Source organism: Olea europaea, unplaced genomic scaffold (assembly GCF_002742605.1).
Source record: "Olea europaea var. sylvestris unplaced genomic scaffold, O_europaea_v1 scaffold2179, whole genome shotgun sequence".
Taxonomy (NCBI): domain Eukaryota; kingdom Viridiplantae; phylum Streptophyta; class Magnoliopsida; order Lamiales; family Oleaceae; genus Olea; species Olea europaea.
This window is the reverse complement of record NW_019239791.1, coordinates 17,534-29,951: the sequence shown is the minus strand read 5'-3', so window position 1 is coordinate 29,951 and position 12,418 is coordinate 17,534. Positions and strand designations below refer to the sequence as shown.

General features: G+C 35.0%; 2 protein-coding genes across 6 annotated transcripts; both read right to left on the bottom strand.

Annotated features, from left to right (window-relative positions):
* Positions 1 to 2,225: 2,225 nt before the first annotated feature.
* LOC111380624 (pathogenesis-related protein 5-like) lies at positions 2,226 to 2,984 on the bottom strand (the record flags this gene model as incomplete). The annotated part of the gene is made up of 1 exon (XM_023004240.1): positions 2,226 to 2,984. A coding segment is annotated over one exon (669 nt), but the record flags the coding sequence as incomplete, so codon positions are not given.
* A 1,226-nt stretch (positions 2,985 to 4,210) lies between these two features.
* On the bottom strand, positions 4,211 to 9,248 carry LOC111380623 (probable 1-acyl-sn-glycerol-3-phosphate acyltransferase 4). 5 transcript variants are annotated; one of them, XM_023004236.1, is made up of 5 exons: positions 9,075 to 9,226; positions 7,921 to 8,004; positions 6,894 to 7,625; positions 6,451 to 6,581; positions 4,211 to 4,767 (listed from the first exon to the last, which is right to left on the bottom strand). In XM_023004236.1, exons 3-5 carry the CDS (start codon positions 7,463 to 7,465, stop codon positions 4,328 to 4,330), a joined length of 1,143 nt encoding a protein of 380 aa, XP_022860004.1. In that variant the 5' UTR covers positions 7,466 to 7,625; positions 7,921 to 8,004; positions 9,075 to 9,226; the 3' UTR covers positions 4,211 to 4,327. The 5 variants fall into 5 exon arrangements, with proteins under 5 accessions (XP_022860004.1, XP_022860005.1, XP_022860007.1 ...); XM_023004237.1 differs by lacking the exon at positions 7,921 to 8,004 and having other exon boundaries at positions 6,894 to 7,494; positions 7,580 to 7,625; XM_023004239.1 differs by lacking the exon at positions 7,921 to 8,004 and having other exon boundaries at positions 6,894 to 7,323; positions 7,580 to 7,625; positions 9,075 to 9,225.
* Between the last annotated feature and the right edge of the window lie 3,170 nt (positions 9,249 to 12,418).

The following is a 12,418-nucleotide window of genomic DNA, read 5'->3' as shown; positions in this document are numbered from 1 at the left end:
GACTGGGCCACCTGGGTACTACTGTGCCCAGGTGGCCCAGTCAACTGGGTTGCCCAGTTGACTAGGAAAGGGCGCCCAGACGATCCACTTAACTGGGCGGCTGGGGCAGCTAGGCGCGCCTAGACGGCGTGCCCAGTCGCCATTTCCGTCCGTCTGCCACATTTTCGGTAGAGGAGATCGCCGGAAAACTACATTTTCGGTGATCTCCACTCCTTCCCAAGTAATAACAACCCAAAATTTCACATTTACACAAGGATTTCTCAAGAAATATGTATAAAATCATACTTTTTTCCAAAAATAAAAATATAAACATGGTTTTTTTTGTATAAATTTCTTACCTTCTTCAGAGGGATTTTGGCCAAGTGGGTCTCCTGTTTTTCCTTATTTGTTGGTGACTGGGTTGACTGTGCTACAGTATTTTCCCGTCTCCTTCGGCTCTGCTTCGTTTTCAAGTGAGGGTAAAATTGGGATTCTCTTCACTTTTTTTGATTTTCACTGTTTTTTATAATTATGCCTTTTTTTTTTCATTGATCAAAGGCCAGTTTGGAAAATTGGCCGGGTCAACCGGCCAACAGCCACTAATTCCTCGAGAAACATATGGGTTAATAAAGATCCGACTGGGTCAAGAAAAAAGGAACCCGGGTTTCATTTAAAATTGGCGGTTCAAGCAGTTGGATGCGGGCTGTTTGTACAGCCATAAAATCCTTAAACTCGGACCAAACCAGGGTTTGGTTTGACGGTTTCCGGATAGAACCAGATGGTCCAGTTTGGGTTTTATAACTATGCTTCAAAGTCTAGGATATCTAGATTTGGGGTTTCACAAGTATGGTTGGACAAATATCAACTCAAATCGATTGGTTTGTGTTGGTTTTTAAATTTAATTTTGGTGGATTGGAAAATCAAATTTGAGGTCAGGTTAAGGGTTACGAATTAAAACTCAATCTAATCCAATGGATTAAAAAATTTAATATTTAAAAAAGGAAAAACCAAAAAAGACACAATAATGGAGACGAGAATAACTTAAAGTGTACAAACATTCATTTTTTTATTGACTAGCACGAATAATATGTACAAATGTAAAATAATTTGACAATAAACTAAAAATAAGAATGTGATAATGAAATGAATAAATTCCAAAAAAATTGTAAATGGGAAATACTCCATACTTTTAATTTACTTATATATATATACGCACACACATTTTCAAAAAGAATTCCTTATTTAAGTTAAAAGCAACAAATATGTTCAAACTTCAAAAAGTTGTCCCAATTTAACAAAAAAAATCAAATCCAACTCAAATTGCGTTGCCCAAATTGACCAACTCAATCCAACATAACCCAAATCGACCCAAGTTTGATTGGTTTAGGTTGGGTTGGTTTGGTTTGATTAGATCAAACCAACCATATTGGGTGGGGTTGGATAAAAAATCGATTCAACCCAACTCATGTCCAACCCTACTTACTTATGGGTTCAAAAGCAGTTCTTAGTATAATTAGTTTTTAACTTTTTAAAATGATTTGCCAAACGGGCCCTCAGGATGGTTTCATCAATTGGTTTGTTGAATTATAATATTTATACAATATTTAAGCTTTTATTTTTATTTAATACTACTTAGTACAGTTTAATTTGCTGATCAAACATGCCATCACCGAATAAAAGATGATAGCTTCGTAGATGCTAAACAATATTCTGTCTTTTTCTACCACTTCTTGAAGAAAAGTCAATTCTAAGTCAAGGCTTCACTTTGAGCAATCCGTTAGAGAAAAAACTATTGGTCGGTCGACAACTGAACGTTTCGATTTGGTTCGATCATTATTGCATCTACAAACCTTATCTCGTAATCCTAATCTCAATTCTTAAAAAGAAAAAAAAATTATGACATATTTAGTAAGTTAAATTAGACAACAAAATTTATGAAACTCCGACCGGTCTAATGCCTCAATTTGTTTAACACTTAATTGTCATTTTCATTTTAACAAATGCCTATCTTTCAAGGGGTAATTAGCTGAAAAATATGTTAAAAAACATTTGCCCTTTACTTGCTAAAGTCGAACAAAAAGAGAGCATGTAGAAAAAAAGTTTGGTAGGTAGATTGGTTCGCCCATTTCACGTTTTCCCCTTGGCATCCATAGATCTTCAATCTTTTAACTAAAAAAAAATAAAATTAATTAAAATTAAAACTAAAATTTAAAAAATAAATAAATGCAGTATCCAAAGTGTTTACATTTTTTTTTTTTTTGCCCTTGCATAATTATTTTGATTTTATTAATAAACAAGAGGAAAATGCAGTGCCTTAGGTAGGGATATAAAAAATATTAGGTTGAAGGGCAAAATGTGATAAAATAATCTGCTCCAGAACACGTGCGTAGACTTGATTGATCATCATATGCATAACTATATGCAGAAGGGCAAGCATTCTTGAACAATAGAGAGTAATTCGTCGGAGGGCATGTTGACGGCGTCGAGTGATTGCCCGTGCAACAATATTCCGGCGTGTTAAAGGCGGTGCATGCACTTTTACATGCCACTACTTCGCCGAAAACAATAACTTGCAGCTCCGTGGGGCAGCTTTTGTTCAGGTCAGCCACGCAACCTGCGTATTGGCAGTCACCAGAGCCACCGGATGGCCGCACACTGAGCGGGAGATTGTAGCCGTCTACGAGGCTGACGTCGTAAAAATCTTTCTCAGAATTGCTATTTGCCAGGGTGAATTCGACGAGGCTCGCTGGAGGTACCCCACTTCCTGTGCATTTCAATCCGCCGCCGCAATTCCCGGTGGCGCAATTGCCGTCTCCTGTGGCTCCAAAGCTGCAGCCAGTTCTGGCCCAGAAGCGGCCGGACCACCCAGGTGGGGCAGGAAACTGCATGAATTCACCGGGGGATAATGCAAACCCGCCGCCTCCAAGAACTGCTGCGCCGTTGCCGGAGAGAGTGCCCGGCCAGATTGTTTTACTGCAACTGTTTTGTACGGTAAACACTGTTTGGAAAAATTTTTGGGTTGAAAATAAAAAGAGGGAAAAAAAAAAAAAAAAAAAAAAAAAAAAAAAAAAAAAAAAAAAAAAGGTCGATGTGGCAATGCCGCATGTAGCTACATAAACAATGAACATTATAATCTCTTGCCCACTGTGGGTAGGAGGAGATCAGTTTTGATTGAATGAATATTATAAACAAGTCGAATATTTTTACCTATTAAGAATTGAGGCATGAGCAGAAAGCAGAGTTTTATTAAACTTGGCATTGGCATCTTTGATAAAGAGAAAACAGAATCAGATATTTGTGTGTGTAAATGGGAGTAGGAGCTGCCTATTTATAACTTTGTAATTTCTTGATTTTACCTTAATTTATTAAAATGATTTTGTTGTTTATTTCTTTGATTAGGAATTCTTTTAAAGCAACGAATAATAGTTCTAATCGCGTTCTCTGTAAATTTGAGTTAGATGTATATAGTTTTTCACGATATATGCGTATAAACCGTAAATCTTTGTAAAAATGTAATAAATCTTTAATAATTTTTTTTTTTTTTTTTTTTTTTTTTTTATTTTTTGTTTTTTTTTTTTTTTTTTTTTTTTTATATAGACTCTGGTTTATAGAAGAAAAAGATCATGCAAAGATTCAAAAGATTCTGTTTCTTGTGAGTGTCATGCAAAGATTTTTCACAAAGTAGGTTTCAATTAATTTATTTTATTTTTGTTATTAAATTTGTCCAGAATGCCTTTCAATCTGTTCTTGTAAACACGTCTGTCCTCTTTCCTTTTTAATAATTGATTGTTTCAAACACTAAAGAACACCCTAATCAGGTCTGGGGATCCATGCCAACCCCACTATAAAAGACACCTTACGAAGGCGCCATTGGACCATTCCAAATAACGACAATCATGGACGTATAAAGGAGGGATTGCGTTTAATTTTTTTAGTAATGTGTAATTTATTTATTTTTTACATCTTAACCCGACTTGTAGTCCAGTCCTGAATTCATCGTCATTTTCAAGATGAACTTTCTATGTTACGGAAAAAAAATAAAAATAAAAATAAAATAAAAAAATAAGAGAGAGAGGCAATAATAAACATACGTGACCATAGGATGATCACAAGCCATTCAAAAAGCGCATGATCATCACATACACTTGCCTTTTGTGCAGAGGCATACACACGTAAAACCCCTCTCGAAAATTTCCAGATGGAAAATAGCAATTTAAATTTCGTAAGTATTAAAAAATCTGCTATGACAAAGTAAATACAAATCATTTGTTGCCATAGTTAATAAGCAAGAATTTACACCCAAAAATCTTTTACAACAACCTTATTATGTCTAAGATAAAAATGTATTCTACACATTTTTCCTCTGCAACATTTCTTTAATAGTACCAAGAACTGGAGAGGGTCTGATATCGAAATAAGAAGCAGAAGCAAGGTAAATGCAAGCTAAACCTACGTAAACTTTAAACCAAATGGATGAACAAATGGTAAGATACATGAACCATCCAGTAAGAGCAATCACTACTCCACAATTAGCCAAACATTTCGAAGTCGAAAGTTCACCTTCTGTTCCTTGATGAGGGAACTGGCCATCAGTTATAAAATCAGAGAGCAGCTGATCCTTGAACAGGAATGCATTCATCAACCAATCAGCAGCCTCGTTTTCAGATTTCGGGATTTCCTTAAGAGGGATACGTCTGATGTGCATGTGTACTTCGGAAGGATCCACACCAAAAAGGTTGTCCAAGAAAGTAGGACATTGATTCTTGTATGCAATAGTCACATCATAAACTGCCATTAAAGTATTTCATTGAGTGTATATTAGGAACAAATTTAATGATTATCAACCTTCGAAATACAGACATCTTTTTGCTTCAGTTAACAACAAAGTTAAACGTGGATTGCCACATATACTGTCGATAATTCCAATGCCTATGACTATCATTATTCTTTAAATATATAGACAACGAACTAAAAAGAGGAACAAGGTGACATAAACCTGCGACTAGTATTCCATAATGTTAAAATAAATCATCGGGGTCAAACAAAGGTTGTCGGATCCAAAGCAATATGAACGCTGGAGAATTAGCTATAAACAGCAGATAGCAGAATATGGGGATGGGGATGGAGACCATTGATGAGGTATAAATAAAAACCACTAACGATGGTGGGGCAGACTAAGTAAAGAGAAAATGATATATTACGGTGGCAGCAGATAATTAGTGTTCTCTTTTTAGAAACGAAGGTTATTGTCTGTAGGGGGACAATAGAAAGAAAAACATACCGAAAAGTCCTTAAAAAGAAGTCTTCTATCAACAACCTACGATTTTTCTCCATTATCTAGAAGTCACTCCCTCTCTCTATCCCACGGCCAGCAGGCACTCAAGCCAGGAGCTCATAAATGATGCTTTTTCTTCTACTGTAAGTATTTTTTATTGTTTTATCTCCTATTGAGGGAATAGCTCAGGTTTCCGCTGTTTCTTAACAGCTTCCTTGAGTCAAATAAAGTTATCAAACAAATAATTCTGATTAAACTGATGCTCAAAAAGTAACAACACACACGGTCCCTTTGTGGGAGCTGGCTTTGAACTTCATAAAAAATAGTACACGTGCACATGCAAATGCAAATGCTGAGAAGGAGAGAGAGCATATTTCTTCCTCTGGTGCCAGGCAAAAATCTCAGGCGGAGAACACATGGATCAGTATGAACAGAAAGAAGTGAACAATGCTAGATGTAGTCATCTCCATGCCCATTGTGTTTAGAAGTGCTATGGTTTCCTCTGTTCTTACAGTAACTTACTAGTAGATTCACATTTAATATGCAGGCTCGATGTGCATGACACAGAGAGAGAGAGGCATGGGGATATGGGAGAAGGGAAGTGTGTGGATGTGGGTGTAGATTTTCAGAGGGAAAATTAAGGTTAATACCAGTAACAAAAGAGAACATTCAGGGATACCTCTCAAACTGATATTAAGAGACAGAGGAGAGATAAACAGTGAATATTGGGATCTTCAATAGCAAGATACTAACTGCACTACAATTTAGACATTGAAGAATAAAGAAAACAGTGAATCTTAGTTAAAAAGAAAAGATCTGAAAGGGTCACATTTTTGTAAGCAAACTGGAATGCATGACCTTAAACCAGATGAATTCCAAAATCACAATCCCCTCTGAAGAAAACAAGAAAAACAGCGAAGGAACAAAGATAAAAGAAGAAAGTAGTAACATTAAGAATGACAGATATAATATAAGTAGGAAGTTTATTCCCCTTAGCAGAGTACTCAAGCATTAAAAGGTCACTCTGAGGATCATATGACCTTGCCCAGAATGAAACAATGTTCTCATAACAGGACACTTGCTGATATGGGGTGGCTTATATCGTGCTTATAAGCCACCCCAAACATGTTCAACCTTAATACTCAACCAGAAAATATGCTTTAAATTACTGACAAAAATTATGAAGAAGTATGGACCTGCATCCAAGGAGGTCCTCAGGGTTTCCAAGCAAGCATAGAAACCCCGTGTCTTTGGAAGCAGCACATTCTTCAGCACTAGCAATCCATTTTCAGCAGCATACTTTTGACTTCTTTTACACTTCTGTTCACTGTTGACAAAACCAAGAGAAATGTGTTGTATAAACCAGGTGCAGAAGTTTACAGATAAATGATAATGCTCCAAAACATATGTACTACAGTTTTAGCGACCATGAGAAACACCATAATAGATGCAGTTCTTTCAAAGTTTGGAAATTATTTTCACTATTGTGAGTAACTAATTAGGTATAGTGAGTAATAATAATTTTCCAAACCAACAAGAATTGCACAGAATAAAAGTAGAATAAATTCATTTCCTACTGTCTAGGAGAAAGATGCATAAACAGTGCCAGTGAGGAAAACAAAAGGAATGATGTCATTACGTATAATCAGTTCCTTCAGGAAAAACAGCAAGCCACAGGGGGTCGTTACGATCGCTATAGGTTGAGAGCATTTGTTGCATTACTGATTGATCAAGTTCCCATTTTCTCTCCACTGGGATGAACTCCAATATGCGAAATCCCCAGCCAAAGATTGGCAATTTCATTAAACTGCTCTTGAGGACATATTTAATATAGCCCAAGCACCCCTTCCGCAATGCTAGATCCCACAGATACATCCAATCAACCTCTGTTCTGTGGTTGGCTATAAGTAAGACACGTTCTTTTGCTGGAACTCTCTCACCACAAAAGATCACTCTAGTTTTGTTTATCTTTTCGAATAAGAACGGCCACAATCCAAGCCAAAGACCAAACAGAAGGCATACTGATTTTCTACTGTAATGTACACTGAAAAGCCGCAGAACTACAGCAGCTGGAGGTACAAAATACACTAAGAACATAAATGCAGTTGAAAGAAAAACTAAAAAACATATTAGACCCCTAAAAATACGGAAAGGAGTCAAAGGGAAGTGCTTTAATCCTTTCGTAGAATTGAGGGACTGGCAAACTTCCATCCTCCTCTTGTTAACCTTTACGCCTTCACCTAAAAAACTTGTGCAAGATAATGCTCCTTCATTTGCTTCTGAATATTCTATACTTTGGGTTTACAGAGGAAAAAGAAAGCTCACCTAGCCCCCGGCATGACTGCTAGAGTATGAATCAAGGAGCTCACACCTAACAATGCGACTCAATCAATAAAAAGAAAGCATAAATATCTAAATATTACCTAAATAACAGGAAAGGAAAATATTGATACTGTTAACACAAGATTAGTGGAATTATATTTGAAAAATAAAAAATAAAAAATTAAGAAGACAGTTCAAATAACATCAACTCATCTACCTAGTTTCAACAAACATAACACGTCATTGAGGGGAAACTTATAAATTTAGGTAGTTACGTAAAGGAATCCATAAAAGTAAAATATCACTAACTTTACACAGCACAAAAATAGCAAGACGCGCTCAGCCTTGGTTCTCTCAGTTGTTATATGATCCTCAATCGCTCCTCATAGTTAGCACCCAATTTGGATCACTGTCATGTGAAGAGAGTGCTCTAGCATAGCACTTAATGCATCAATTAAATGCAACCAGATTTAAAACTACTTCAGCATGTTTTTATCATTCCTAAAATTGCAATATTACAGACATCACATTGAATCCTAAGAATAATCAAAACTAGCAGGCCCATGATATCATGTACAATTAAATCGAATTTCAAATTTCTTAAACATAATTTATTAGCTTCCGGGGTGAAGCAATAAGCACATTGAACAGGATGGAACTTTTTTTAAGATTTTGCAACAGGCATTAATCGAATTTGCAACATAACATCCAGAAGAAAGCTAAAGAACAAAAATATTCAGATAGCATATTAAAATCTCGTGATTTTCTGCCCATAGTAGGTGGAAATAAAAGGACCTATAATGCAATTAATTGATTACATATCTTTTCTTACTTTCTCTTGTGCAAAAGGTTAAGCATATGGAAAAATAAAAATTGTGCAGATTTTAAGCACTATATTACCTCACAAAACAAAAGTTCTATGAACATTCTGCTAATGTGATTACCAGATTTATTTCCAAATGTGAAATCATCACCAAAGATTATGCTTCATTTCAAATCTCAATAGCAAAATATCTTTAAATTCCCAATATTTTTTCACACATTTCTTGATAGTTTATCGAGAGGCATTAAGTACAATTCCCAGAACAAACTCTTATTTTTTTCTCAAATCTATTCAAAACCAGTCATATTAGCCCGGTGCCATAATCCAGATCCATTATAAATACAACTAAGTTGTAAATTGGCAATTGACATATCTCCGAATAATTCTGTCATAAATAGAAAAATATATCCAAATCTCACCCAAATCCATTCAACTAAAACGTTACGGAAATCAAAACCAAACGAAAACTTCATCAATCATCGTACGTCTATTCCTTACATTAATTCATTAAATTGCCAATACAACGTAAATTAAATTGTCACCGAATCCAATACCATCGAATCCCGTACACTAATAAAAAGAAACTAAAATATCGAAATCCACATAAATAAACCAATAACATTCCACCAATAATCACGGAGAGAACGCTGGAAAAAGGATAGGAATCTTCTTTACCTCAGAGAAAAGCGATGAAACAGAGATTCGATACATCAAAAGCGTCGAAATACTCGAATGAAAGATCATAAGGTTCCAAAATTATCGACAATATAACAGGAATTCTTTGCAGGTGTATGCGCATGCGCGTGGATGTATATATGTTTGTATGTATCTCGGCTTTTGCGTTGTTCTAGAGCTCAAAAAGAGAATCTCATTCGCGATCACTGAACTTTCAGATAAATATTAATTAGGCCACTAACTTCAATTCATTTCATTTAAATCATTTAATTTCGAATTGTTCCACTCTATCATATTAAGTTTCACATCGCCCCTCAAATTGACAGAACTTGCTTAGTTTATAGTATATCATAATTGATCTTCTATACAGTTTGTACGTTAATGAAAAGATAAGACAAGGGTATCATATTACTCTTAACCCCTATTTGGTGAATATTAAAATTAGAATTTTAGAAGATTTTAATAGAAGTCGATGAATGTATGGTTTAAAAGTTGTGAATCCCATAAAATGTGTTATTAAAATTAATCGTTGACTTTGATCTGGATTAAAATCTTGATTTTAATATTCACCGGATGGGGGCTAAGATTAAAACATTCAACCATGCCACATATGCATCCTCCTTTTACATTAAGTTTGATACTCTTCCACATAACATTCATCAAAGTCATTGTTTTCTACATTATTCTATCACATCACAGTCCAAAGTTGGATACCGAGAAAGAAAGTCAAGGAGAAAGTAAACATCCATGTACACATAGTTTAATTCTAAAATGCAATGTTTTGAAAATCGATCCGATCATCGACTCGAAAAAGGTGAAAGGTCAAGAGTTAAAATGTTTAATTGGGATATAATCGAATACAATAAATACATACAAAAATAAAAAAATACTATGAAAACAATATTTTTTTAAAAAAAAATTTTCATATTAATAATTTGTTAATTAAATTCATTATTTTATAATTTGTTAACATTTTTGTTATGCCACTATCCCACATTGAAAGTTTATGAAATCGTTGGAGAGAAGTACGTCTATAAAATGTACTATCTCACATTGGAGGTTTATAAAACTATTTGAGAGATGTGTATCTATAAAAGGAGTATGTCATCTAATATTTCTCCATGGGCCTTTGAATTGTTGTTTATGAAGTTCATTTATGAAGTTAAAAAATTTTAAACTTAAAAAATAATTTGGAAAATCACAAAATCGCAACCGGTTCAACGGTTAAATTGGCCAGTTAGGTGGGTTTTATGCGGTTTAGACATAAGTGATTAATCGGGCATGATTGGGCCAAATTTGGGCCCGATTCCCAATTTTACCAGTTGAATCAACCCCGATTCTGATAACATTGCTAAAATGTATAATATAGATATTTATTTTACATTTTACTACGTGTAGTGTTACATAGAGATATTATACAGTGATTAGATAGACAATTCCCTGCTAAATGACTATAAATAAAACAATTTCCACAATATAGAGCCTTTTTTCCCCATTATGGGAGAAATTAAAGAATTTTGAATAGTATTTTTTGGAAAATGTGTAACTAAAATTTAAAGAAACTTTATTAGTTTGTTGAGAATATTTTATTATGTGAATGTATGACGAAAAATGTTATTGTAACAAACAATTTAATTAGTTAAAGGATGACAAACAAGGGTTTAGTAGTATTCAAGCAATGAAATGGTGAAATTTTGAAACTAAAGGTAAGTGAGCAAATTGAGACTGATTAAAGTTTAGTGACCCAATTGAACTTTTCTCATAATTCAATGACCGCAGACAAATTTACCCGCTTATAAACCGTTGCAAGTAATTATCTGGTGTAGTTAAGGTAGCGTTGTTGCGTAATCCCATTGGTTGTCCCAATAGCAAATCACGTCCATAGAGAAAATTGTTTGGTGGGCCCTCCAATCATTGTGGTGGTGGCGGTCGACAAATTTTGTCTCACAAGACTCATTTTACTCTTTTTGGTTAGAATAAATTTCGTTTAATGAATATTCTAAAAGCATCACTCTCATCAATTAAGCTATTTATACAATCTTTAGGAGCAATCGTTGTTGACAATCTTGATTTGTCAAAACTCAGATCGTTGATTTAAAAAATGATTTTTAAAATGAATGAATGTGTTTCGTACGGGTAGTCGCTAACAATTAAAAAAGGGAATCAGACGATTGTGTAAGGAACAGACCTCTTGAGACAAAGTCCCAAAAAGGGGTATTTTATTGGCGATGATTTACAATTAGAAATAAACAGAATGCCTCCAAGGGGCGCAAGTACACGAGTACTAAAAGAAGTGTTTAAATTTAAGCTATAAAATTAAAATTACATATTCTCTGTTTGAGAGTATTTGATTCAGCCTTTTTCTCTATGTCTTCTCTTTCTTTTTATATTCTCTTGATGATTTCTTCTTGACAAAATCGCTTGGAAACTGTTTAATTGCTTTATAACTACCCACTTTCTTTATGGTGGCTAACTTGTTGTGTAATTGCCGTCTCTAACGGCTGTCATTACTCTTTGTCATTCAACTGCCTTCAACTGAGCTCCTTGAATTGTGGAATGCGATAAGATTACTCAATAACTGCTTCAATAACTATTATTCTGGATAACCATAATATTTTATGTTTGCTAAGATCCTACGCGATTCGAAAGTTTGGGTGAGAACAGGGTCATCGCTCTGGACGACCGTAAGGCACTCCATTCGCTCAGATTCTGGGCGTCTTGCAAGCTTGGGCAATGATATTACTGTGTTTGTGGGCTTCCACTGCATTCATCAATAATCCTATTTGGACCTTTATCCTTGACTCCTCAATTGGGCTTCACTCTTTGAGCTATTTGATTTGGGCTGCACTTTTAGTGTGTCAACAATTACCCCCAATATGGCAGAATTAATAATTATTAATCTTTGCCATATTCACTTTGTATTTTCCAGCAACATTTGAAATTCCCAAAAATTTCAATCATTATTTCCTTCTATAGCCTGAAAAGGTGCAACGTTACAAACTCTTATAAACTCAAAAGACACGCCATTTCATCGCACCACTAAACCATGTCTCTATATTTCACGCTTCCTCCTCACTATTTTACTGTTCATTTTCTTGCTTCTCTGCTTCGTTTCTCAGGCAAATCTTAACAAAACTGTACTTTGCACCCAATGGCGACTTTACAAACTCAATCTGATGATTCTTTTAGTTTCGAAGATTTCCAGAAAATCCTTACTAGGCCGTATGTAAATCCAAACTTCCTTGCACAAGCTAATGCTGACCTCAATGAATTCTATCTGGGTCCATTATTCAATAATGCCGAAGCCGTTGGACAAGTGGCGGTGGGCCAGCTGTTCCCTTGCA

What these genes read in the sequence shown, in the direction of transcription:
- LOC111380623 (XM_023004234.1), bottom strand. Translation starts at nt 7,465, where the DNA reads ATGGAAGTTTGCCAGTCCCTCAATTCTACGAAAGGATTAAAGCACTTC. An exon ending in CCTGAAGGAACTGATTATAC is followed by an intron (nt 6,582 to 6,893) that starts GTAATGACATCA and finishes TTTTGTCAACAG; the next exon opens with TGAACAGAAGTGTAAAAGAA. An exon ending in GAGGACCTCCTTGGATGCAG is followed by an intron (nt 4,768 to 6,450) that starts GTCCATACTTCT and finishes CTTTAATGGCAG; the next exon opens with TTTATGATGTGACTATTGCA.